Here is a 27,008-nt window from a genome sequence, read left to right as displayed (position 1 = left end):
CTGTTCATCCTCTTCTTTTGGTTCATTTTCGAATTCGGGGAGATGCGCGGAAACAAACAAATCCATAAGTCGCCGGCCCGATGCCAGGAGGGCGAATAAACTGCTCATTTTACAAGGAATGACAGGGAACAACGTAAGCAAGCAGCCAACTCACCACGTTGACACATGAAGCTTTCCCCAGGCAAAGTCTACGAGGTTTGCCTTTGCCAATAGTGGCTGGAATATGCTGGCGCTGTATTCCACTTTGGCGGTCGTCCATTTACGATAAGAGACATAAAGACAGGAAGAGAGAGGGAGGGAGTGTGTGAGTGTGTGGAAGAGAGGGCGAGAGTGTAAGACGAATTCATCCAGAAATTCATAAGCTAACCATTTCCCCAGGAAAAAGTACAAGTAGTCAAGGAGAAGCAGACAAAGGACCGATACAAGGTTGCAAAGACAGCAGAATGAAGAAAAGAATCCATGATGAAGAAATAGGAAAAAAGGCATCAAGAATAAGAATACACGACGAATAGTGAAAATGAAAAGAAAAGTGACAAAAGAAAGGAAAAGAGACAAAGGGACAAGAAACGCATAGAATCGCAAAATGGAGCATAATCCAAGTCTATCCCAAGGTCGCATGCTCTAAAGCCAAATCCCGAGCCCAGAAACAAGGCAAAGCAAAGGGACAAGGCAAGATAAGATGGTAGGTAGTAGTAGTTAGTAGTCGTAACTATCGGCCTCTACTGGCCGACGCGATCCCTCCAGCGAGATCCTATATACATCCGTGAGAAAAAATAGTCGAGCAGCATTAACGATAATGCCCCTTTATATGTATGCTCGCTCCATCAAACAAGTTTGTTCCCTTTAAGCAGCCAAGACAACGATCAAAGGTCAGCCTTTCTTATAACAAACGCCTTTACAAGCATCGCATCGCATCGCCGTAACAGGGTCAACCCGCCGCTCTCCTTCTGCTGCACATGACGAAGTGCTCGATATACATCGACCAACAGCCGGCACATATATGCACGCTTGGCTGCTGTGCTTGCGCATCAGGTTGACCATCGTTCTCCCTCGTGAGATTTCGCGCGACCAATGGTAGATGAAAACAAAGCAAAGCGACAAAAAGAAAAAAAAAAAGTGGAAAAGAAATGCGCGTCACTGTAGGCAAATGAGACAGGTCGAGATGGAGCTTTTATTTAGTCGTAACCAGCACCACGCTGCCAGGGGCTATACGGACAGGAGTCAGTCACGGTTGGATATGCTTGAGGGAATCATTGGGTTGAAACATACCTTGCGTTGTTTTGTGATCGGTAGCCGCCTGGGCTTGTATTGCTGTTGCTACCAAACGATGGACTATGTCTCATTCCGGACGGTGATGGCGGTGCCTGGCCATATGACGAGTGAGACTGCTGGTCATTGGCCGGGAAGAGCGGCACAGACGGGTTGACCGGCGATACTGAGCGCGCCGGTTGGTAGAATCCAGCCTGGGGGTTCATGGACTGAGGAGCATAGGTCATGCTGCTCGTGGCGTCCGCAGGATGGCGCTGCTCGTTGGACGTGATGGAGGACTCCTCGTCGTCGCCGAGCTTGTAGCCGGCCTTGTCGCCTCTGGCGGTAACCGCCAATGCGTCCAGCTCGGTGGCGGCATTGTTGTTCAGCTGGGTTTGCGACTTCATGAAGGATGCTCGGTCATCTGCCATGAACTGGTATCGGGCATCGGGGTTCTTGCGGACGATAGAATAGACGGTTGAGGCGATCACCATGAGCAAGAGGACCAGCGAGAAGATGGCGTTAAGAACAAACAAGATGACACCCACAACACCAATGGCCAGGAGGGGCGCGCCAAAGACGTTGGTGAAGATGAGCAAGAAGATGGAGTTCAAGAAGTTAATGACGTAAATGGCGATGTTGAACGAGTTCGTCTTCTTGTCCATCCACGGGCGCAGCACCGACGTCGCAATAAGCATGCCGACCTCGAGGATGATGAAGCCTATAGCCTGGGCGACGCTGGTCTTTTGCGCAAAGGCCACAAACATGGCCTTGATGAGCGTGTAGACCAAGATGGGCCCGATGAAGTAGTATGCAGAGGCACGGAATTGCACATAGAGGAAGCCCCATTTGTTCAGAGCCTGAGGGTCGGAGAAGAGGATGTAGGCTGGGTTTCCATGCATGTCAATGGACCGGCGGGCGATCTGAATCACCTTGCTAGCACCCCAGCAGAGCGCAATCAGTGGACAAAAGAAATAAAAGACGGCAAGCACGATCTCGGCGGCGGAATCGGCCTGCGTAAACTCCCAGAAACACAGGATGGAGAGCTGGGGCAGACCGATGAGGGCAATACGGTAGAGAATGCCCTTGAGAACGGTGCGCCATCCGTTACGGAACTCGAGGAACCGGTCCGATTTCATCACGCCCTGCTTGACAAGGCCTTCGCAGATGCCCTTAAACAGAGTGACGCCCAGCATGGTGAAGATGGCAAACAGCCAGAAAAAGGTCAAGCCCGTGATGAAGAGGTTGGTGGTTTCGATCTTGGCGGAGAAGGCCACACGCTGGATTCCGTACACGACATAGCCGCCAGCCGGAGACAAAATGTTACCGCTTCGTCGCACGATGTCGGCAGCAGCCCTGGGCATCAGGGCAAGACTGCGCTTGGCGAGAGCCTTGCCCGCCTCAAGGCCGGCATCCAAGCCGGCATCCAGGCCACGCTTTTCAACAGTAACTGACACAGATCCCAGGGAGCTGAAGAGGGAGGCGGGCGTGCCACCGGTGGCTCGCTGATACCAGGTGAAGATGGTCTGCATGAAGCCAACGTGGATAATACCCATGGACCACTGGAAGTTCTGGGTCCAAGCCTGGACAATGGGAGGCAGCCCGACGCCGGTCAAGCCGATCATGGCCTGGGCTTGGAAGTAGCCAAACAGGGACAGCGAGAGGGCGGCGACGTGAGCAGCCGTGTTGGAGTGACCGAGACCGTTGAAGACAGCAGAGGAAACCAAAGCGATACCAGCAATAATGGCCGTAGCCCATTTGACACCCACCAAGTTGACCGTCTTGCCGTTGGAGATGTCGGCCTGGACGCAGGCAATACTCTCTCCGGTGCTCGTGAGATTGATACGCACGCGGACGCTGGCATCCAGATCGGGAACGGAGTAGGCGATGGAGGGGATCTGCGAGGCTGCGGAGGCGCTGACGGGGATGTTGAAGGGAATGTTGAACTTGGCGGCCGCTGTCATGGGACACATGCCGGCGAGCTTGATCTTGCACGGGTCAAGCTGGGTCTTGAGGAACGTGTATCCATAGGCTGAGGCCTCAATGTCGAACATGACGTAGCCCTGAACGGAAGATGTGGCGACCAGTTGGATGGCGGCTGAATTGTTGTTCGGGGTGAAGACGACGTTGAAGAAACTGGCCTGGAGACCCGAGTTTTCCTGACAAGTGTTGAGGGATGTGGACACGAGCATGTTCTCGGCAGAGACTGGCGCCAGCAATGTCGCCATTGCGGCAAAGAGGAGCGAACCGCTCCTCGAGGAGAACCACATGTTGGCGGTTGAGCTGGTCGAAGGTACCTGCGCGGTGGTTTGCGATTTTGGATGTCCGGCTGGTTTTCTCTCGGTGAAGCGAGAAGCGGAGAGATGGCCTAGATTGGAGTTGAGGATTTGTCGGGAGGTGGAACAAGAAGAGTTGCGCAATTAAAGAGCCGTTTTCGTCCCGCGGAACGTCTCGAGTGGTTGAGAAAGGTCACGGAAGGTGAAAGACGAAAGGGAGATGTTGCGCCGACGAGATCTGAAGACGATGGTCCGGCCAAAGCGAGTCTTTCGATCGGGGAATCGAATCGGTGTATGGAGAGCGACTGGCGAGGCTCCTGGTGATGTATTCGAGTCGGAAGACGCTTACTGAGTGGCTCGCGAATCAAGTCGTCGTTGTCGATGTCGTCGGAGCGGGAGTGGTTTGGGAGAGCGATTGGAAGCGCCGTGCTTGCGAATAGAAGCCGGCGGCAAGAAAGGAGAAACGAAGGTCGAAAAAGAAGAGTCAAGATGTATTCAAAACGAGAGAAGGAAGCGAGCGACCATGTTTATCGTGGAGGTAAAACGATCGATGGATCTGTCGCCAAATAATCCATCCACACACGACGGGAGAATCTGGGGGAGGCGGAAGCAGAAGAAGAACAAGAAAAGCGACAGAAAGCGGGCGAGTTCCAGCAGAGGTGAGAAAAGAGTGAATTGGACGGATGGGCCCAGCGAGAGAAGGGAAAACGAGCGAGTGAGCGTGAGGGTGCGTGAGTGTGGTTGCAGCAGCGGACTGGCTGTTACGAACACGCGTCCATGGGTGGTGGCTGAGTCCCCCGACAGCGCCGTTTCAGGGCCGTATGAAGGCGGATCCGCTCGCAGATCGTGCAAAGCACACAAGCACGGCAGCAGACTTGGCTTGGGTTCGTATGGGTATGGCAGCGGGCGACTCGGCTGGCGAGGATAGGATACGAGGCGGTAGTGCTAATATTACTCGCACTCCGTGCTCCGTACTAGCACTGCTAGCAGATTAGAATGAAATACGGGGCCCTGGGCCTCTCCTGAAAAGAGCAGCGAATTGCACGCTCATTCGACGAGGCGAAACGAGAAGCTGGGGGGACCCCTGGCCGGGCCATTTTTTCCCCTCTGCTGCTCTTGATGTCAGCAAGCGTTGTTTATTTTTCTAGGGCTCAGGGGTGGGCAGCGATCCATACTGTGCGTCTTGTTTGCGCGCGGTTTGTGTGACGGCAGCGAGCATTAAAACTGGCCGATCGTCCACCAGGTCTGTCGACTTGGGAGTTTGTGGGAGGGTTTTGGCGTTGGTGTTGATTTGAGGAAGAGCAATCTGGTTGAAGGAGAGGGGAGAAGGAGAGCGAGGAAGAATGAATTTCCATTCTCCTTCCTCTGTGTCTTGCTTGGCTTTGCGCGCAGAGGGAAAGGCGCAGCTTGACCTGCTCCTGCCTTTTGCACTCTGCATTTGCCGGCCCCGGTCAGAGTACGAGGTCGGCTTCAAACTTCTCCGTACCGATAAATTCCTTCAAACCGGCTACCTGATGCCCTGGACGAGGTTTACGAGAAGCCAAAGTTGCTACGGCAGGCAGAATTTCATCTCAAGAGTGCCGACTGGACTCCCATCATGCCTTGTCTTCTTGCCCGTCCAAAAAGGCTGCTCGAGCCCATTTTCAACATTCCTCGTACTGTACCAATCAGGTACCGGGAACCGCGAACCGCCCCGTCCCGAGGGGCGCATTGAGCCCATTTGGTCCAATCAGAGCGTAGGGCTCTTCGAACTGGTACCCACGTCCTTGTACCACCACTTTGGCACCTTTCATGCATCGCCTCAATGAGGTGACGGTGACATGCATGGCCTCTCGAATACGGACGAAAACTTCGTATCTGCACGTATCTGTACATCGTCACGATGGGTTATACGGCATTAACGCTTACCTTTGCAGTGTCCAGAAGAAATTGACTGCAGAGCCCTGCTTGATGCGATAATATCCAGGTCATCTCTCTTTTCGCAGAGGGATAGGCTGACTAGGCTGAGTATGTTGATGAGATTCTCAGAGTACGGAGTAATAGTATTCGCGGCGGTTCTTCCACATCTGTTGACACCAATGGGAGGTGACGATTCTGCTTCCCCAGCGAGACATACTTGGTTGTATGATGCATTCGGCTCTTACTAAACTGTCTTGACATTTGTTTGAGCCTTGCGCAAAATTTCTGGGAATTTCTGATGTAACACTGAGGAGCAAGCATGCGAAAGGCTGAGATGAGCAGTAATCTCGAATCAAGACTTGGCAGCATCTCAAACCACTGCACAGCCTTGCGGATTGTTCTCCTCGTTGCCGCCTCAGGACATGTGCTCGAAATTCGTTGGTGTCTCAGAGAGGGAGTTCGATGGACGGGCCGTATGATCAGATACTTGCGTTTTTGAAAAAAGCAAGCTGAATTCACGAAAAATTCGGAATTTTGCAGAGGTGGTAGCGCGGGCGACTCGACGCTCTCGTCGAGGCTGTACTCTTGAAGAAGCAACCAAACGACGAGGTCCGCGATGATATTCGGGGTTTGTTACAAGATGCCTCAGTTTACTCTCAAAGAAACAAGACGAAAGTCCGAAAATTTTCGGGTGTCTCACAAAGATGCTTGTACGATAGTTCGGCACTCAGTTGAGGCTGTACACCTTAGAAATGAGATGAGGATCCCAAATTTTCGGTGCCGTACTCCGTACAATGCTTGTAAGTTAATTAGACACTTAGTTGAGGCTGTACTCTCAACGCAGCAGGACAAATTTGCGGGAATTTACGGTGTCTCACAGCGATATGATAGTGACACCTCATTGAGGCTGTACTGCCAAGCAAGGCTGGGCAAGTCTCGACAGTTTTCCGTGTTTCAAAGAGAACATGATACTGTTAACTCGACATATGGCGGCTTGGCTTTCTCGCTGAGATTCTACGTCGCGCTTTACAAGCGAAATGAATTCACGAAGATTTTCAGTGTCTTACGGAACGCTTTCATAGAGAGGCTCTCATGGACAGCATGACCAATGCCGAAAATTCCCGGTGTCTCAGAGTGCTACAACTTGACTCTATCACGGACACTTTTCCTGAGAGTAGGAACGAGACCCGAAAATTTTCGGTGTCTCAGAGATCTACGATAACCTGGCTCTCGGATAGTAGACTTAACATTCCAGCATGAATAAGCTCAACGTCCGAAGCTTTTCGGTGTCTCAAAGGGAAATGATATCCCAAATCTCATGTGACGGCTTACCAGATGCCAATGTTCCCTCAGGGAAAGCAACATTAACAGAAAGATACAATAGCCTGATTCTAGACGGACCTTTGCTCCTGGTTGAGACAGAATCAGTGTGCCCACATTCTCTGTACGAGAATGACGGCTCGACTCTTGACAAATAATAATCCGAATATTTTCGGTGTCTAAGAGGAAGACAGAGTACAGCCAGACTCTATGATGGGCTCCCGCGCATCGAGCCCCGAAAATATTCGGTGTCTCGCAGACAATGAGAAGAACCTGAGTCTTTCTGATATCTTGACTCTTGGAAAAAAAAAAGCAAGATCAGCGGCCGAAAATTTTCGGGATTTCCCAAATTCACCAAAGATTGAGAGTGATGACGCTTCCAGTGCTCTATATCGCGCCTATACCACCGACGTGGCGAGACATTTGCGGCCGAAAATCTTCGGGATTTCTGATCTGGCCACTGACATTGCTCGGGCGTCGTTGATGAAAACGAGACATTGAACCTGATGGTAGTCAACTGAGATGTCCGAAATATTTCGGGCCCGATGATGTCGGCGATACTTGTCAAGAGCAACCTTCTATGACCACTAATCGCCGGCTTCATGAGACAATTGCGGCCGAAATTCTTCGGGATCTCTCTTTGAGCCAGTCATCTGGTCATCATTATCATCTGGTCATCATTGTTAATGAGACTGAGACATAAGATTGACGATGGCTCATTGAGGCGTCCGAGATATTTCGGGCCCGACAGTAGAGATGATTCGCCCCGACATACAACTTGCTTACCACCGAGTCCATGAGACAATTGCGGCCGAAATTCTTCGGGATTCTCTCTCAACAGTGGTGGTATTACTCATCTTTCGCCATTGTTCTCGAGCACGAGACATTGCGTCACGAGTGAGACCGCCCGAAATATTTCGGTCCTGACAAAGATCGTCAACATCAACTTGTCATCGCTGCTTATGACCGAACTTTACAAGACATGTGCGGCCGAAATTCTTCGGGATTTCTCTCTCCTCAGCAGTGGCATAGCTGAACCTATCATCATTGTTCTTGAGATTGAAACATTGAATTTGATAACCCAAGATTGAGACAGCCCGAAATATTTCGGCCCCCGACAATGAGCGTCGAAACCAGCTTGCCATCACTGCTTACCACCGACCTCGTGAAACATGTGCGGCCGAAAATCTTCGGGATTTCTGTCAAAGCTAATGGCATCACTTCTATTCGTAATTCTCTCAGTAAGACATGCGCCCGAAATATTTCGGGGTGGAGAAAGAGCGACGACAATGTCATAGATTCCCTGATATCGTGACCATAGTGGTGACCCTCAGGCTGAGGACATGTGTCAGTACAGAACTTTGCTCGCGCAAAGCAGTGCTGTGCACATATCTGAGACATTTGTACGCCCCAAAACTTTTCATACTGCTCGTAACATGACAACTTTGTATGAGCCCGAAATTTTTCGGACATCTTTTTTGGTGGAAAACAGACACGGGGGAGGCACCGAAGAGAAGATGCAATGTCTCGGGCCCGGCTGCTGCCGCGCCACGGGTGACTTAATTCACAGCCAGATCCGGGCTCTCGGGTGCTTTGCCCCGTGTCTGCCATTGTTGCACCGCATCTACGGAGTACAGGCCTGTTCGTCACAGTTTGCGGAGGATCTTTTCGGTTTCGGATCGTTTTCCATCCGGTGTTTTGGAGCTGAAGTAGCAAACAGTCGTTGTTTTATTTTGTGCATGTCCTGAAACATAGCACCTCCGTACGGCAATCCCCGCTTGCTGCAGATGGTGCCGATTATGTTGTAATTGTACTATCAAGCATTGGTTAATGAAGTATCCTGATGCATTGACATTGGATCAGATAACTCCTAAGGAGGAAACGTGCAGTGTGTGATATGGTTGTGATGATGTTGTCCCTATTGGTGTGTTTGGCAGATAGGTTGAATGGCCATCTCGACTGGTAGCAGCTTGACGATGTTTCTGCCCGATCCTCGGAGGATATCGCGTCTAGAACACCATGTCCAGCGGTCTTTCTCTTCTCCTTTTACTTTAGAAATATCAGTAGACTTATTTTTCTATCTACTGCATTCATCTTTGCCCACTAATTTTACCTCAACAACCTCCAATGTCGCGGCATCCATCATGAATATACTTAATCTTACCCTAAAATCATCTTCTCGTATCAATTTGTGCTCGTTTGATTCGTATTGAACAATGAAAACCCAAGGATAGCACATATGAAGAATACGGATGACGACGTATTACCTGCACATTATCTCGTCTCCTCCTTATCATCTTGAAGCCGCAAAAAACTCCGGTCTCTCCACCCCCGGATGCAACACCTTGCATCTCGCCATTGGGTCCCTCAGAAGTGATCCATCACCATCGCCACCTCAGCTGCAGTGAACAAGAAAAAGCAAAAGCAACGTACGTGTACATCATGTCTCATATCAAGCCTCACCGCAACAGGCACCAGCAGCAGCAGCAGCAGCAGCAGCAACAACGACGACGAAAACAGCATCTCGTATAACCATCAAATGATCGTCTCCTCTCTCAATGCACATGCAATACAGACAGATTGATAAGCCGAGACAACATCGAGCCCATAGAAGACACGGCTCACATCTCAACTTCAGGTCTCAGTGCAAATTGCGCTCCCTTACATTGTACTAATAGCCAACACCACCCTCCCTTCTCTCCACATAGCCCATGTCTCTCTGTGCCGCTCTCCTTCTTTTCTTTTTCTCTCTATTCCAGCTCTTCCTTTCTTTTCTTTACGCTTCTGACGCATCGTGCAGCGACAGCGAGACACGATACGCTCTCAAGGGCTCATGATACATACGTGTACGAGTAATGTATCCCGGCTGCAACTCCCAGTGGTGACCAGCACGGCATATGGGTCTCTTCCGCCCAATAGCTTGCGAGGCCGCGTCTCATGTCACCTAATCTCGTACATAATGGAATTGTTTCTCGGGTTTCCTAGGCTAGCTCCCGCGGCCGATGGGGACGGGATGAGGCTCTCGCGGCGATCGATCTTAGCTGGTAGGAGAGATCCTCGCTTAGGTACGGAGGGGCTTGTTCGATGGTCCTCAGCTGCCTCGCTGTCCTCGCTCACGCAAAATTGGAGCTGTGAGAAACCCTTGCCGGCAGCTGAAGCTGTCATGTAAGTGAGCCTGCAAGTGAGCCTCTAAGCGAGCATGTAAGTCAGCTTGTAGGCTAAGGCAGCAACAGAGAGGCGGGCATCTGAATCGATGAATGGTCGTAAAATCCTGAGTGCTAGAAAGAAAGATCCGTCTATATAAGCACACCTTCCTCTCGTCATCATCCCAATGTTCTTTCCTCAACATCATTAATCCAACTTTAGTCGCTCCTTCTGCTTTCCCCCGCCCTCAGGGGCACCTTCCTCCTCGACTTAGGCGTCGTCAACCATTTTTCTTCCTCGCATCGGTTCAGCTGCTTTCCATCACAAAACTATCAATGCCGTGTCCGTTGCGAAGAAGCAAGACGCACAAGTCGAGGAGGAGGGTGCCCTTGAGGTGCTGCCGCTCATTACTCACGGGACATCGATCATGACCAGAATGCATCGAGTGAGTCTCTTGAAATTCCTCAACAGATCAAATCGTCTAACCAAGAGCTCGTCCGATTCAGGCCCGCTCCCCTTACAGATACATGCCCATTGCTATACTCACCAATATTCACTCATTTCAAGTATTGGGCATGTTGGAAACTTCAAAAAATAATTAAAAAAAAGAAGGCGTCAACCATCAGCAGCAACAACCTACTCAGGAAACCATCGAAAGGGTATTGAAAGGCATGTCCATCGTCAAATGTCAGGCCAACCCAACCGGCCCAGGCATTTACGGCAATACCAGCAAGCATGCGAACAACATATTGCAACATCCATTCTCGACTCCGCCATGAATGGATCGCTTTCCAGGAACACACGCGCTCGCAACATCGTTGTGTTGTCCTCCTGGAGGACGTTTGAAGCATGGGCCAAAGACTCGCCTTGAGAGGTGTTGGAAATGATGCATTTCCCCCTTCTGGACTTGGACTTGGCTATGTGCCCAATTTGCAATATGGGCCTTACCTTTTGGCTTTCACAGTTGTACAAATCTTGTTGCTCCAGAATAATGCTGCTCCTCGCTGCAGCTTCTGCTGAGAGTGGTCAAGCGCAACTCTGTTGAGCCTGGATTTGTACAGCTGGATGAACTGAGTCATCCATTGACGACCCGCCGTGCCTGGACGAAGGAGTTCAGCAGCACATAGAGAGGAGGAACGAAATCAGAGCGGGCAACTATAGAGCGGAGGATCTGGGAAATTGGTCAGAGCGGAGGAAATGGCAACAGGCAGGCAATATGGCCAGGCTGGAGGATACATGGGCTGAGAAGAATTGGAGGAAACAATCGGCATTCTGGTGGAGGTACTTCAACGAACTGCCGTGGATTGAATGTTATCCTGGGCCGCATGCGATCAGACAAGCTCGTTAAGGCTTAGGCAACATTTTATGGCATGCGGCCCAGGATAACACTCGATCCAGTCATGGGATCCCTTTGCGAGATACGGAATTCATGACAAAAGCCACGGACGGACGGGATTGGATGATGGGATTGCATTGGGCTGGATTCGGGATTGAGGGGACATCTAGAGGAAGCATCGGGAAGGATATTGGAGGAATTGCATGGACTGGGCGAGATGGAATGGGATGGGGTCGAATGGGTCGGAACAGCATGGAGCTGGGTAATAGAGCGGAGGATTGGGCAGTGGCACTGAGGGATGAATGGATGGATAATGGGATGAACGGCTGGAACTGGGATGGAACTGGGATGGAACTGGGATGGAACTGGGATGGAATTGGGATGGAACTGGGATGGAATTGGGATGGAACTGGGATGGAATTGGGTGGGAAATGGGATAATTGCTGGGGTGGATGACAAGATGGAAGGCTGGAAATAGGAAGGGAGCTGGACGAATACTGGGATGGATGGACTTGGGATGGAATTGGGAGGGGTGAGACGATGGAACTGGATGGATAATGGGAAGGGCCAAGAGGTGGAACATAATGGATTGGAAGAGCTGGAGATGGATAGGGAATTGGCTGGATAGGGAGCGGATGGTTGGAAGATGAGAAGGAAATGGATGGGATGCTGGAGTGGAGGATGGGAGGGCAGGGAGGCAGATGGGAGAGGAATGGATGGGAAATAGGATGGACATTCGGGCAGGAGAGCCCCCTTAGATAAGTCAGAAATGGAAATATCTATTTCGACATTCTGTGATTGAAGCCAACGTGACAAGAATGGCGTGAGTCAAATATAATACATCTGGTAGACGCTGGACATTGCTTCCTTTTCTCGCGTGTATGGTATCGGATTCAAGCTGCTTGCGTTACATGCTCAATAAACACATCATGCCTCTTGGCGATGACAAAGCGAAAAAGGTTATTGGAAATCACGCTGTCATATACTCATGATACATAAAACATCAGATCTGCAGAGTCAACGAATCCTCACCGAAACTGCCCCGGCCCCGGCCCAAAAGACTCTCCAGGAGCCACTGGGTTCAATCTGCACAAGCCAAAGAGGTCGCAGCCCTTGGTGATGACCGTGTTCCCCCACCAGTTGAGGTGGATCTCATTATACGTCAGGCCGAAGAACTGTATGAGGGCAGAAATGGCGAGACCGGTAGAGAGGCCAGCAGACAGGATATAGTTGTACTAGAGGAAGGCCATGGACGTTAGTAGATGCACAACAGGGCCTGAGATGACACTTAAAGACGTACCTTGGCCCAAAACGCCAGATAACGGACCTTGATCCAGAGCCAAGAAGCGCAGGCAATGGGCAAAGCGGGCCACAAGTAGGTAAGATTGAGCGGGTTCCAGAGGCAGCCTCCGTAGAGCAGAACAACGGGGTGGACGTTACGCAAGAGGGTATTTCGAGGAAACTTCTTGCCGAGGGCCCAGAAGACGAGGACGACGGCGATGCCAATGGGAAAGCCGGCTAGAGTGGCAGTATAAGTGCCGTCAGCCCCCCACAGCCGCCGGGGACCAACGGTGCCCCAGAGAACGGCGGCAGTGAAGAAGGAGTTTGCGGACGGGCAAGTGAAGGCATAGGGAGCACCCACCGGGGCGCAAACGTTTTCGAGGTTCATCTGGAACTGCAACACAGCAACGCAGATGACGGTGGAGAAGAGTGTGGGAATCATCTGGGCACAGAAGATGATGCGCGGTGGGATTTTGAGATAGTGGGCAATCTTGAGCTCGGCACTGAAGTGCAGGGCGTGAGAGCAGGTGATGTAGCCAAATGTCTTGAAGTAACACATGGCCAAGGCGTTTCCCTCAACCCAAGAACCGCCGATAAACTCGGCCAGGACGTTGAGAGATACCTCGATGCCCGTCATGGAGAGGATAATGCCCGTGGGCACAACAAAGATGAGGGCCAACGCAATGCCGAAGAAGACGACGCCGGGCGAGGTGTATGTTGGGTAGTGAGCCAAGGCAACACATCCAAGGACTATGCTCACGGCCAGAACTAACAGATACCACCACTCAGGTACTTCCTTATACGCCTTCATTAAGCGGTTGTGGACATCCAGAGCTTCGGCCTCGGCTATTTCCTTCTTCTTTGATGGACGGAAGCTATCAAATAACGAGGAGAAGCCGTGAAGGACGTCATGACGGTGGTAGAGGAAGCCGTAGGTGAGGGCTCCGGTATAGATGGTGAAGAAGCCGAAATTCGTGATTGTGTTGCCGGCAGAGATGTAGGGAGGTGAATAGGCATGGTACTTATCGGGGTCAAGAATGCCGCGGCTGTCGATGATGGAAGAGACGTTGTAAGCCTTGCCGAAGCGGTCAAAGAGCGTATTGGAAACGATGGGAAAGTGTGAGGTGTGAAAGCTGTCGGTGTAGTATATGGCCAGGATAACAAGGCCAAAGAAGAGACCTCCGCAGAAGAGGTTGATGGTGCTGAAGATGGGGGTGATGAGCGGCTCGATATCGGTGGTGAGAACGGCCCAGTCAAAGGTTGGGAAGGGGTTAAAGCCCAGTCCTGACGTGGACCCTGTGATGATGCCGACGGTCTTGCTCTGAGGCGCAATCCAAGTCATCCAGCTGAAGACGGACAGCCCTGTGAAGAGAAAACCAGGCACCCAGAACCAGCAAAACATGCCGATAAAGGCAAAGGCAAAGAACTTGAAGCGAGACATGGTCCACATCTTGTTGAAGGGGCCGGGAACGGTAGGGTTTTCGTCAGCATGAAATGCCGAATTGAGGGCGATGGTAACGAGGGTCAGGGGCCAGGCGCAGAAGGAAGGGTAAACGAGGAAGCGACGACAAAGGCCAGCTAAGCCATAGCCAATAAAGTTGGTAGACAGGGCGATGAGAAGCTGATAGCCCATACTCTTTGCCCACGCCTGATTAAAGAACCTGGGCAGGTACTGAATCCAGATGATGTTGTTCGTGTAAGGCTGACTGACAGAGATGGCGGACATGAGAGAGATGAGCATGTGCTCTTTCTTGTTAAAGGGGCCCGGGTTGAGGCTATGTCGAACGCCAAAGAGAGTAAAACCCCAATCGGGGAGAGCCTTTTCCATGAACTTGCCAATTGGATAAGCGAGCAGCTGGACAACGTTGCTGCCCACGGAAATTGCTGGCAGCCGGATGGCGAAGAAGGCGTTGATGAAGGCAACGCAGGCGGCGAAGATGATGCCCATAAACCAGGCACGGATCGTAGATACAGGGAGAGACGGGTCATCGTGGTTATCGACGATGGCCCGGACTGGGGCATATGGACTGTTGTTGATGATGAGTGCGGTTTCAATCTTCATCTCCTCGATAAGACCATGGTGCTTTTCGGGGTTGTCAAAGATGAACTCGTTGTCTTTGGCAAGTCAGCAAGGGAGGTTACACCAACTCTGATATTGACTCACCGAGAAAGTCTCCGATCCTGAGAAGCACGGCAGAAGGGAAATTGAGGTCATGTTTGTGACGATTGTGCACAATGATCAAGATCTATTTCGTGAGCTTAGAACGAATTCAGCTTATATGAAGAGAAGAGGATAACTAACCCTGCGCACATCTTCGAGGGAGTACGAAGCTGCCGTGTCTCTTGCCTCGAGCAAATCGTCTTCTGTGACGACGAGATCGCGGCCCACGGCGGCGATATTTGTGTCTTCAATTTCCGTCTGGCTGGTCTGAGCATCATCAACGGTGGCATCAAAGGGCTGTTGCTTGGAGTTGGAGTTAGCAAAAAGGTGATTTCCTTCCAATTCTCGCATGGAGTCTTGTATTATCCCGATTCTATGTAAAGCAACGTACTGATTTCTCATCAAAGACGCCCCCAGACGGCGGACGTTTGCTGCCCGACATGGTGGGTGAGAGGGTCAAGCTGGTGTGATATTGATGATATCCAGACAGGCGAAAGAGGTAACCAAGGAAAATGATATATAAGACACCATACACAAAACCACCAAAAGGGCAACAGAAAGGCTACAAATGAGGATGGATTCGATGAGGAGCAACAAAGAAAAGAGGAAGGAAAAAAAGTCAATTGCTGGTGGCGTCAATCAAGATGGAGCATGTCTCTCTTTTGTGAAACTGCAACACGGCGGAAGGCGCGCTTCTTCCTTCCTTACTTGCTTCAACTCTTATCGTATCAGATGCCGGATGGCGGGATGCTGGATGATATCATTAGACGTGACACGGAAGGAGCGTCTCACAAGGCTGAGGACATGATGCTTCAACGTGTAGCGATTTTCTATCTTCCATCTTCATCCAAAGATACAGCAACGAATGAAATAACTATTAATTCATAGTAGATAAGCAACTAGATGAGGTGTGGTTCGTTTACTTGAACAATGGTCTGGTCGGCTCTGCATAGATTAGTAGTAGATTAGCCTAGTAGATGCAGACACACACACCGGCAGATGCAGAAGCAGTTGCAGAAATGCTAAAAGAGGAAAACGGCACTGATTGACGCGAGGCGAACGTGAGTGGCCAGCGGCTGGCGGTGGTGCTGGCTAGTGTAGATGCCCTCTATTTCACAATAGAGTGAAAGCAGACGCCCCGTTGACGATGAACGGATAGAGAGCGCCTCTGCAAGCCTTGCTCTTCTAGCTGGTCCCTTGAAGATGAGGCGCGGTTACTGACAGCTCTTTAGTGGCCTTTCTGTCGAGATGTGTGAACATGTGATCACAATCGGCAGCTCTAGTCAGCCCTTTGTACGGCTCGACCAATGCAGCATCAAGGCATCTAATACCCAGTAAGCATCTCCCCTGCAGCCTCCGCACGGCAAGACGCATGTCAGGCTTCATCACCTTTTGACTCGCGTAATACAGCAAAGATCCCAGCCATCCGCCATCATGCTGAACCTGTCAACTCTAAACTTTGGTGCCGAAGTCTTGATTGATGTGGTAATCTCGTCTTCAAGGATGCCATGTGGCTCACGAGAGCAACATGACTCAGTTCCGGCAGTCGCTGATGAACTGAATGAAATCGAACCGGCCTTGAATCAAGAGCTTCAGCGCCACGTCTCAGTATCAAGCGCAGCCACCCGAAATAAGACTAAAAGGTCCTTGATCGCCCACCGTCATCGCGAGCTGTCGAAACCCAAACCGACAGCCATCAGCCTCCAGATCCAATGATTAGCGTGCTGACCACATCAAGACCTTGAAACAGATTCGAACCGTCCATCAGCTTTCGTAACTAACATCAAGCCAACTTCAACTTCTCCGCATCAGATGCTACGGAAGGGCTAGCTGCCGATTAGAGCCAACAGTCCTCCAACTTCACGATCGTGAACCCAGACTATCGTCTTCTCGAGCTAGTGGTCCTGCGTGTCTCCAGGAACTTCCGTGCCGTCCGGGTCGTCTCATGCGTAAAGAGACGATGATACGTAGCAGTAGTCTTCTGGGCCCATCCGAGAAGAAGCTCATGGCCGTTTGGCATGTCACTGAAATATCACTTGACGCAAGTAGCTGTATCGTGAGAGCATCGCTTGCCGATAGGCATATGCAGGAAGCCTCGAAGCTTCGCAGCCTCTTTCGTAGATTGCCATTTCTGGATAATGAAAACTGCAGCGGTCCGACTGCCGTCAGTTAGCTGCGTATCACTGCATCTTCATATCCGGAGCATCGGCATACGAGAAGCCACCTCGACGACCAATAGAGCCTGTTTGCATGCAGAGCAGCACATCAGTCGCATAGCTAGAGATTGAGAAACCCCCAAGTCGTCCTACAATCGTAAAGTCTCATGCAGCCTCAACCCCCACGCACCATCTCTCAGCAGATAGGACTGCCAGCATGATGATACTGCGAACTTCTCACGAGATGATAATTGGCACTCAAACATGGGTTAATTACCCATCCCCGCACTCAAAAGGGCCAAATTGAGTCAGAATCTGTCGTCACATCCCCTCTCGCTGAGCCGTTGTGAGGCTCTCGAAGCTCCGATCCCCTGGTCATTTATGCTCTTCATACTTCTCCAACCAAGGGGTGTGTGTTTCGGTGGAGTCGATCTCCTCGATCTCCTCAGATGCAAGAAAAGCCTCTTTTTCCTGGAGATCGGATTAGGTAAACTCGAAAGCCTTCATTCAGCTCGAAGATGAGAGGCTGAACCACAGCACGTGGCGTTGACGGCCCTCCCGAGCAGCTCTCCCGCGACGGTCTCTCGACGAAGACGACCGGCGCAGACCGGCTTGTGAAGTGGAGAAGTCGTTGACCATAGCTCGTCTCCCCGGACATCTGTAGCGGCTCTAGGTGCCCGCAAAGGGGGAAAGCGTCAAGCTGGAGCCGTGGTGGCTTGGGACGATGAGAGCGCCTGGGTTTCTCTGAGCTACGAGGAGGTAGCTTCGAAACGCCTCCTCATGTGAACCAACAACACAACACCAAGCCACCAACAAGGTGCGTCTGGGAGAAGCAGCCTCCTCTTGAAGTACCCTGTAATGACACTCCCCTTCAGTTGGAGTAGCGGCGAGGCTACTGCTAGTAGACGCCTAGTCGAAGGCACCTGTTTCAAGCCACAGAAGGCCGTCCATGAGGCTATTTTAGAAACAACGCGAACCGCCGTAGCTTCAAAGGTTGAGGCCTGCTTCGACATCTGGCCCAATCAGACGAACCTCGCAAGAAGCGACCAAGTCTCTCGCCCAATCATCAACCAGACTCAGCGGCTTCACCCTGACCGTGTTCATAGAGAGATGCTAATCTGCAGAGGATACAGACACCTCCCCCGACTGTGGCTTCTCGCAGCCACCATTCCTCGAACCCCCGCCATCTCCGGGTGTCGTACCCGCAGCAAGGCATGAGGGGTGTAGCGAAGCTGCTTCAAAGCTGTCTGTGCAAGCGGTTGAGCATCAAAGGACCCCTGACCATGGCAATTCGGACAAATTTCACAGATCTTGAAGAGTTGGGGAGGTGAATCTTGGTGTGGTGGCAGCAAGATAACGGTAGATAGATTGGCTAAAGAGGCTAATTATCCCTCATGCCAACGCTGATGCAAATATAGTATCAGCCAAGTCGTTCTTGGAAAGTGTTCTAGAACGGGTTCTTTGGCATGGCTCCCATCCACGAGCCATAGAGTAGAGAGAGAGGATATATGAGGGGAATTTTGCTGGTACCACTTCGCCGATCCATTCATGCCAAAGATAGGACATGTTGAGCGGCCGTTGGGCGCAGCCGGGAACCTTGAGAACCTCTTATCCAAAGAGAACACTTCCAGAGACAGGAAAGCACCATAGCGTGAGAACTTCGCAATCGTAACATCGATGCGGTTGGCTCTGGCCAACACATCATGGCGGTAATATCGCATGTAAACCTTAGTCGGGCAGGATTAGTTCCGTGGCTCTCCCCTTTTCAACCTCCCTTGACTGCGAGAATTTGGTGACATCTTTTGATCAAGTATTTGGCTTCGACCTCTTAATCTCTATCGGTGTTGCCATTAGAAGGCGGCAAAGGTCAGCGTCAAGTTCCTGAACGGTATCAACGCTCCAATCACCGCCGGCACATAATAGGCAGACCGGTTGATCAAGTCTCCAGTCAGCAGTCCGATTGATCCCGAATGCAATCTCGAATTCTCGCTTCCAAACACCTGATCGCCCGCCGGTCCCAACTCCATGCCGCCACGCACCAGCCTGGCTACCTCCTCTGGCTGGAAAAAGGCCGCCGTTCGAGCTCTTCCCATGCGTTCGACGTCCCTTGAGCTTCCAGCAACATCACTCGTTGCAATAGTGTCGATCGAACGACCTGCAGCAGACTCCTTCAAAGACTTTGATGATTCTGATACCGAGTCTGACCATGTCGTCTTCGCTCTGCCCAGCACAACGACCCAGGCAAACGTCTCCATGGAGCCTCCGCTGTCGTCCACGCCGCCCTCAATGCCAACCCAGTACTCTGCCTGGGGCTCTGCATCGCGGGCGTTTTGGGCTCGGTTTCTGGCGCCCTGCAGGGTTTCTCCATCCGTCATGGGCTGGTCAGCAACGCCGGAGGGGACGCTGAGACCAGTGAAGGAGAATTCTGCGGACGGAAACATGCCCTGAAAGGCCTCCCTTGCGGCTGAAATTTTGACGGGGTTGCGCGAGGCAACAACCACTCGGCTGACCTGGTCTGTCATGTCGGTCCTCTGTCTTGTTCCTGCTTCGTCCAATGCGATCCCACAAACTATCGTAGAGCTTGCAGTAAGATTTTGTAAGCAAGGCGAGTCTTTGGATGAGCGCGTTTGTTTGATTCAGTGAAGCCTTGTACGCGATCTGAACTGGCGAAACTGTTCGAGGATTCTAATATTACCAAGAATGGCGAACGAGCGCTTCGCATTTCGCAGCGTCGCACGGAACCGAATGAGTCTTACGCCGGCTGATGATCCCTGCTAGCCTGGAGATCGGGGGCGTGATCCCGGGCCGCCCCCTATCACCAATCCGATGGATTTCGGGTTTCGTCCCGGACCCCTACGCCGGGGCGAATAGAAGACGGCTGGCCCCAAAGCAGCAGGAGCAAAGACGAGGGCGAGCACAAAGTACACAGAAAGGATTGAGGATAAGGTAGGAAGATTCACGGCGGCGGTATAGCATCACTTTGCTCCGTCGCCAGCGACAGATAATCCACGCCCATGACGCCCTCATCAATCCCAGCATCGATGTCCAGGTTGTCTTCCTCCAGCAGGGGAATCTGCTGTCCCCAAACCAGCCCGTCCAAGTCCATGTTCCACGGCCAGTCTTGATCCAGCATGTTGACAATGTCGCCGGTGCTATATCCAGTCGAGCCCATGGTGTCTGTTCCGTCGTCGACCCCCCAGAACCCGCTCGCATCATCGCTTGGCGCCACCCCTTTAAGAGTGGCATCATGAGGATCGCAACCTTGTCCTGTGTTGGAAATCTTGGAACTGGCCTCGAGCAGGCGGCTGACAACATCTCGGCTACGGCGTGCTGTGAGAGACCAATCTTTCATGGCCTCGAACAGCTCCAGCGTCGACTCGATCTGGGCCCGCCACTCGACAACGGCCGGGCTATCGGGCTGCCATAAAATGCTGACCAGTGGTATCATGGCTGCTTGATACAAGAACCACACGGCGTTCCATCCAGACATCTGCTGACGCATCCACCCCTTGGAGACACTGTCCACCGTCTCTCGTGCGGCGCCCTGGCAAATCTCCACAGCGGCCACATCTTGCTCCGACATGGGCAACTGACCCTTGCTGGCCAGAGTAAGAAGAACAGGGCGGTAGAGCAGCATGCGCAAATTCCAGTACCGCCATATCATGACGCTTCGCGCAAGATGAAGTGGCTCTACACAGGGCTCCGTAGACTGGAGAAGCCAGGGGAGATTGTTGTGCCAGTCGACAAGAAGGCTGTCTAGATGATTTCGATCTTCATACTTGAGAAGAGGCGTGACTGCGAGCATGTCTTGAATCTTGGTCGCAATCTTGCAGAACTTGATGTTTTCGAGCAAAGGCATGATGCCTCCGAATTGTGCAGAGTCGTGCTCTTCCTGTGATGCGGAAAAATGAGTAAAAAGTTGTCAGACAGTCTCTAGCGGTAGGAAGAAATAGAGTGATGAGAGCAACTAGAAAGTTCCTGAAAGACCTACATTCTCTGTAACAAGCTCAGGGGGCTGAATGTTTATCGCCGGCCCCCATCGCCCAAACGAAGGGCGTCCCAGAGTCGTGGTGCCCCAAGTGTCGAGGCAGAACAACGTCCACCAGGTGCGTCTCCGTGCCTCAACAGCAGCAGGATCGGACTGTGACTCCTCCGGTGGTGGTTCGCGATGCAGGCCTAGGGCAGTGGCCATTCTGAGCGTGGCACCGACAATGGCGTTGGCCATGTTTGGGCGGTTGATGTAGTGCAGGTAGTAGCCCCCAAGAAGCCCCAGGGCATGGATGGTCTCGATGTGGCTGCTCCCAAACGCACTGAGATGGATATGCTCTATGGCTTGGTTGTAGTACTTGATGTGGCTCAAGTTGCTCGATGGCGTGGACATGACGCTGCTCGTGGCAAAGACCATGTTGAGCAGGGAGAGCCAGGGGGCATCGCATCGCCGGCCCTCGTTGTAATGCTTCCGGAAGGAAGCCTCATCCACCAAGGGGGTCAGGACGTGGACGCGTTTGAAGTAGGCATCGACAAGAGCCTGCCCCTTGTATGTCCACGGAATAGGAGACTGCTTCTTTGTGGACTTGATGGCTGCACGGAAAGGAGGAATCTTGCTGCGTGCGTTTTCGTCACCAGAGGCATCAGGAGACGATTGTGAGGCAAGCAACAGCTGTAACTGGGGTTGGATCTGAAGCATGACTGTCAAAGCGACTTTGACCGACGAGGCGCCGAGGTAGGAAGTAGCCTGTTTGTCCATGGTGAGAGACAGGGCGTTTACATCGTCAGCTTCGGCCGGCAACGGGTCCCGTTCTCTTCGCTCCTCATCCCACTGAGAGTTCTGAGCGGGCATCTGCTCGAGCTCCTTGGGGTGCTGCTGATCGTCATTGGGAGAGGGCGGGGCCGGCGACAGCTCAGCAGTTTCTTGCTGAGCCGGCTGATTTAGGAGGTCACAGAGCTCCTGGCGTGATAAGGATAGCAAGTGGGAGACGTCATGGTTGGGATAGAGACGCCGCAGCACGGAGCGGCACTCTTCGAGGCTCCGTGACAGCTCTTCTAGTGACCTGGCGTACAAGACGGGAAATGTTAGCCAAGAGAAACAATGAGTGAGATTAAAGAAGACTCTCAAGATGACATCATCACGGGTGATGGACTGACTTTCGGGACGGGACGAGGCGCTGGCGATGCTGCTCATACACGCACCGCCTCCGGGAGCGGCTGGACTGGCACCGGTTACACGGCTGCTTGCCGTCGCATCGGATCTTGCGGCGCTGGCACTCGAGACAGGCATGGAGGCTCTTTGCGGCTCTGCTGCCGGCCGCGTCCTGGGACCTGTTGCCGTCCGACGACGATTGGGGGGAGCGATCGACAGCCTTGCTCTGGACCCCCTGGACTAGCGAATGGATCTCCTCGTTAGCCAGATGGCACCGATTGGGAAAGCCAAGACGATTGCGTGAGATTTTGGAGAGTGACTTGAATCTTGGAGAGTGACTTGAGTGGCTTGGGAGCCGAGATGTGAAAACAAGGGGTGTGCTTTGCATGAGGTAAGATAGATAGACAAGGAGGCGAATAGATAGAGAGATAGATGGAGACTCCACCTACAGGTGTAGAACATGATGTCCGGAATGTGATATCTGTGTGACCAACTACCGTAGCAGCGGCCGTCGCACTGCGTCAAGTTATCAGAAGAAAAGGAGGAGAAAATGACCGATAAGAGAGTCAGTCATTAAAGTGACGCGTTCACTCGTGACCAGCAAAAGTGTGATGTAGGTATCAAGCAGAAGTTTGAAAAGGGGAACAAGTGCCGAGGTGGTGGTTTAGGTGCTAAGCTCCGCGTAGAAGGCAGGCGAGGTTACTCTGGATTAGATGCCATTACCTAACACTTGTGAAGATGAGGAAGGAGCTTGCTGACTATGTCGTATATCAATTATGTCTCAAATACTAGGTAGGGATGAGCTCACCAGCCCTACCTACTACTAAGCAAGTTAAAAGAAATTCAATTGAATTGCAGACGAATTAGTTAAAGTGGTGACGAGTTACATACAAGCAGCCGAGGATGAAAAACATCCTGTGATGGAGCCCTCCGGACCTCGTTCGTTTGACCGGCTCTCGCTCTGTGGTGGGGAAGCACAGAAAGAAATTGTGGGCGCTGAAGATGTCGGGCTTTGTTCCCCTTCCAAGCAAAGCCACACGCCAAACAAAAAATAACAGAAAATTAAAGAGAACTGAGGGAAAATCCGGGGTAAACTAACAAGAGGGAACCGCTAAAAAGAAGCGAATCCTACCATACCTTACCTTACGCCAAAAGAGAACCAGCAGTTTCTTCTTCTCCTTCGCACAGCACAACACAGCACAGCACAACACAGCACAGCACAGCACACACTCGAGCATCCCCTTGTAAACAAGAGCGTCGCAGTGCATATGCATCACACGCCTTTCCTCCCTCTTCTTCTTCATCTTGTCCTTCTTCTTCCCACATCCATCTCACACAAGAGCCAAATTAAAATCGAATCGGTGGTGCACACACACACAGCAAAGCTAAGCGAACAATGCACCATCACTCGCTTGTCTCTTCATTCCCCCCTCTCCCCAGGATTACCCCGTGGGCAGGTCTGGATGTCGGCCGGCGTACTAGTCCCTTTGTGGGAGGTTGGGCCGCTTGTGCGGGAGACGCGCTTCTCCGCGGTCAGGGAAGCTGGGGGCCTCTAGACGGTTCAGACGGACAGGGGGGAGAGGGGAAGTGGATAGTATCTATCTATGCAGTCTGGTGATTTGTATGAGATTTTACACCTTTTCATGTCAGGCATACATCATAAAGCACCATTGGCAAAGAACAGACGAGCAGTAATCAATAGTGCCCGTACGTACGAGAGCTGTGAAGAGCGGCATCAGGTTACGGTCGTCCACAGATTCTACTGGCACGGAGAATTAATCTGGTAGGCCATCGGAGTAATACAGAAAGCACCTAGCTGTCTGCTCGTCCGGGGCACCTGGAGTTGAGGTTATTAGACCACTACCAGTACTAGTGGGATGCCACTCCCGTTGGGTAGTAATCCTAGTAGTAATATGTACGAGCAACATATTTCCAAGTTGAGCCGGGTATGCTGGCAGAAGATGGACAGGGTAGCAAGCGTGCACAAGCATGTGAAGTAGGTAGCTTTTGGGTGTTAACGGTTGGTACGGTACATACGAGGATGAGGATGGGATGAGGTACACGCGCGGTTATGGGTGTATGACATCCGTACATTGTTTTCTGCTGCTGACCCCTCAGACCACATGATGGGGAGAGAACACACATCCGAGCATGGGTGAGACTAGCCGTAATACTCCGTAAATTGCCGCTATATTGGGGGTTGCTGCCAGATACCTAGATGGGCAATCAGTCCATATTGGCTGAATGCACGAGACACAACCACATACGTTCCGGAGTGGTGGGTGAGTGGCAAACAGGATCTCATGAGGAGCATGCAGACAGAGCATGGCAGCAGGCACTAAGCACAAAGAGGCACGCATCAATTGGGAGCGAGTTGTGTGGCAGTTGCAATATTCATGCTGCATTCTTGAGGCTCTCACCTCCTCTCTCTCCCCAATAGCTCACATCATTAAGTGGAAAAAAGAAGTAACAGTAGAAATAGCAACTAAGGTTGTGTCCTCCCAGAGAAAAGGCCGTGAAAGCAGAACATCAGCTCACAGCCCCAAGCCCTGCGCACAACTGCCCAAACATTTTTGGTTTTTTTGTAGTATAGGATCGTGATAGCAAGTAAAAGTCCTCGGCCTTATGCCTTCTCGATGTTGACAATGCCGCCATGGCTGTCCACGGCCACGGCCTTCTTCGCTGTCGACGCCTGGACCGGGTTCTTGGCCTCGAAGATTTCGTCAAGTTCTTCCAACTGTAGAGAAGACAATGGGTTAGGAACATGCCATGGAGTTGAAGGATTGAATTAGCAACACTTACAGTGCGTCCCTTGGTCTCAGGAATGAAAAAGTAGACCACAATGGTCTGGACGAGATCCCAGATGGTAAAGATGATGTACGTCTTCCAGCCAATCTTGTCCATGGACACGGGCCACGCAAACTGGTTCAGGAGACCGGCGGCGTTGGTGGCAAAGCTGGAAAAGGCCATGCCCTTGGCACGCATCTCAAAGGAGAGCACCTCGACGGGATACAGGGCCTGCAGAGGAGTGATGCCCACAGAGTACACGGCACCAAAGATGAAAATCATGGCCAGGGCGGCCTTGGACGCGCCGGGGTTGCTGTAGAGGGCATTGCCGCTAGCGTCGGTACCGATGTACGACTGTGCAAACTCGGCCGAGGCAACCGTCATGCCCAGCCAGACAACGGTGCAGGCAGCAAAGGAGAAGAGCAGCAGAGGGCGACGGCCCAGGCGGTCGACCAAGAAGGCACCCAGGATGGCCCAAGCAAACTGCTGGCAGTTGTTAATGAGCGTGATGTTGGCCTGCGCAATGGTGCCCGTGTAGCCGGCCGTGTCGAGGACAGAGCCGAGGAAGTAGGACAGGACGGCGTTGCCAGCCCACTGGCCGAAGATGGTGATGGTGACGTTGCACAGCAGACGGTAGACGGCGGCGCGCGAGCGGAAGAGCGCCCGGTAGTCCCACCAGCGCTTGTCGGCGCCGTCCATGTTGAGGAGCTGCTCGTACTCGAAGAGCTGGAGCTGGACCCAGACAGAGTCAGGGTTTCCGTTGCCGTGGTACTTGGTGAGCACGGCCTTGGCCTGCTCCTTCTTGTGGTGCACGTAGAGCCAGCGGGGGGACTCGGGCAGGAACATGCAGAACAGGATGATGATGCCGGAGAAGAGGGCCTGGAGCCAGGTGATGAGTCGCCAAGAGTAGTCGCCTCCGACGTTGAGTCCGCCGCGAGCTGCACCGGAAGAGATGATGGCGCCCGAGAACCACAGAGTGTTGTACATGGCTGGGGGAAGAAGAGAGTTAGCCAATGCCTTCGGTACGATTGCTGAGCGTCTTTTGAATATTGCTCTCTTCTACCCCTCTCATGAGAAGAAGAGGAGAGTCAACATGATACTTACCACCAACGCGTCCACGGTACGCAGGATGGTTAATCTCAACCACGTACATGGGACCGGCTGCCGCCGCAATGGACACGCCGAATCCAAGCAGGAAGCGGCCTCCCATAAACTGGCCCTGCGAGTTGGAGAGACCCTGGATGATGGTGCCGACGACAATGAGAATGGCACCCAACAGCATGCCAATTCGGCGGCCGAAGCCGTCAATGGCAGGGCCGACAAAGGGGAGGGCGACGACACCACCAATCTGGTACATGGAAGACACGATGCCGGCCCAGATGCCGTCGTTGCCAACCGTGTACTTGGCCTTGAACCAGGGGTTCTGCAGCAGGTTGTTGATGAGCGAGCCATCGTAGCCGTTCATGGTGCTGCAGAAGAAGGCAATGATGGAGAAGCTGTAGATGAGGATCTGAGCCGTGGTCCAGGCCTTGGGCGGCTCCTTCAGCATGGCCTCCTCAAAGGCCTCGTGTCCGGTCACGACCTTGGTCCTGATTTCTCCCTACACGAAGCAAACAACACAAAACGGCGTGAGCGGATAGACTCTCCCAAGCGAGGTGGCAAAAACAACAGAAGAGGGGGAGCAGAATTGCAATGGGGTGATTCGCCTTACATGGTCGAGCTCCTCGTGAGCGTGGATCTCTTCTTTTTCGCCCATTGTCATGGTGAATATCTAGCCTCTCGGCCAGAGATAACGCTTCAGTTGGGGAGGGAGCGCTTGAAGGAAAGCAATTCCTGCACAAAACCCCCTTTTCTGAGGTGAGGAAGAGTCGATGGGATTGCAGGTTGGGGTGAGAGAGAAGAGGAGGGAAAAGGTGAGGTAGCAATCTGGATGGCCAGGGGGGCTGCCGCTTTTATGTTATGTTGTGTCCTCGTTCCCTTGCCGCGTGTGATCCTTCCCAGGCGAATTGGACGAGTAACTATCGAAGAAACGGCCCTTGTCAATAGGGCCGAACAGGCAAGGCGTCGCTGGTACGAATGAAGGCCTGGCAGCATCAGTTGGTCAAGCCATCTGGGAGCTGAGTTTCGCCGGTGCAGATGAATACGGGCGGATTATTTGGCAGAGACGCTGGTAGGACTCGGGCAGGCAGGCCTCTGCCGCTTATACGGCTGTCCCCTTTCCATCCTTTCCACCGTTGCCCGCGCTGCATTTCTGCACTCA

General features: G+C 52.3%; 5 protein-coding genes across 5 annotated transcripts; all 5 read right to left on the bottom strand.

Moving 5' to 3' along the window:
• Positions 1 to 1,175: 1,175 nt before the first annotated feature.
• Positions 1,176 to 3,518, bottom strand: BBK36DRAFT_1165004 (TRP-domain-containing protein; the record flags this gene model as incomplete). Its single annotated transcript, XM_024894720.1, has 2 exons — positions 1,176 to 1,206; positions 1,270 to 3,518. 2 exons carry the CDS (start codon positions 3,516 to 3,518, stop codon positions 1,176 to 1,178), a joined length of 2,280 nt encoding a protein of 759 aa, XP_024753797.1.
• An 8,733-nt stretch (positions 3,519 to 12,251) lies between these two features.
• On the bottom strand, positions 12,252 to 15,107 carry BBK36DRAFT_1174394 (OPT-domain-containing protein; the record flags this gene model as incomplete). The annotated part of the gene is made up of 5 exons (XM_024895922.1): positions 12,252 to 12,458; positions 12,524 to 14,619; positions 14,669 to 14,750; positions 14,807 to 14,923; positions 15,057 to 15,107. The coding sequence occupies 5 exons, from the start codon at positions 15,105 to 15,107 to the stop codon at positions 12,252 to 12,254; spliced, it is 2,553 nt and encodes an 850-aa protein (XP_024753796.1).
• A 3,564-nt stretch (positions 15,108 to 18,671) lies between these two features.
• Positions 18,672 to 19,343, bottom strand: BBK36DRAFT_1109157 (Maf/Ham1; the record flags this gene model as incomplete). Its single annotated transcript, XM_024889440.1, has 2 exons — positions 18,672 to 18,933; positions 19,027 to 19,343. 2 exons carry the CDS (start codon positions 19,341 to 19,343, stop codon positions 18,672 to 18,674), a joined length of 579 nt encoding a protein of 192 aa, XP_024753795.1.
• Positions 19,344 to 19,777: 434 nt separating this feature from the next.
• On the bottom strand, positions 19,778 to 22,423 carry BBK36DRAFT_1174385 (N-terminal binuclear Zn cluster-containing protein; the record flags this gene model as incomplete). The annotated part of the gene is made up of 5 exons (XM_024895921.1): positions 19,778 to 20,052; positions 20,083 to 20,713; positions 20,813 to 21,872; positions 21,967 to 22,104; positions 22,407 to 22,423. 5 exons carry the CDS (start codon positions 22,421 to 22,423, stop codon positions 19,778 to 19,780), a joined length of 2,121 nt encoding a protein of 706 aa, XP_024753794.1.
• A 2,161-nt stretch (positions 22,424 to 24,584) lies between these two features.
• BBK36DRAFT_1108308 (general substrate transporter) lies at positions 24,585 to 26,297 on the bottom strand (the record flags this gene model as incomplete). The annotated part of the gene is made up of 3 exons (XM_024889348.1): positions 24,585 to 24,698; positions 24,764 to 25,737; positions 25,853 to 26,297. The coding sequence occupies 3 exons, from the start codon at positions 26,295 to 26,297 to the stop codon at positions 24,585 to 24,587; spliced, it is 1,533 nt and encodes a 510-aa protein (XP_024753793.1).
• Positions 26,298 to 27,008: the final 711 nt, after the last annotated feature.

This window comes from Trichoderma citrinoviride, assembly GCF_003025115.1.
Source record: "Trichoderma citrinoviride strain TUCIM 6016 unplaced genomic scaffold BBK36scaffold_1, whole genome shotgun sequence".
NCBI classification, from domain to species: Eukaryota; Fungi; Ascomycota; class Sordariomycetes; order Hypocreales; family Hypocreaceae; genus Trichoderma; species Trichoderma citrinoviride.
The sequence above is the reverse complement of the archived record's forward strand: the minus strand, read 5'-3'. Positions and strand labels throughout refer to the sequence as shown.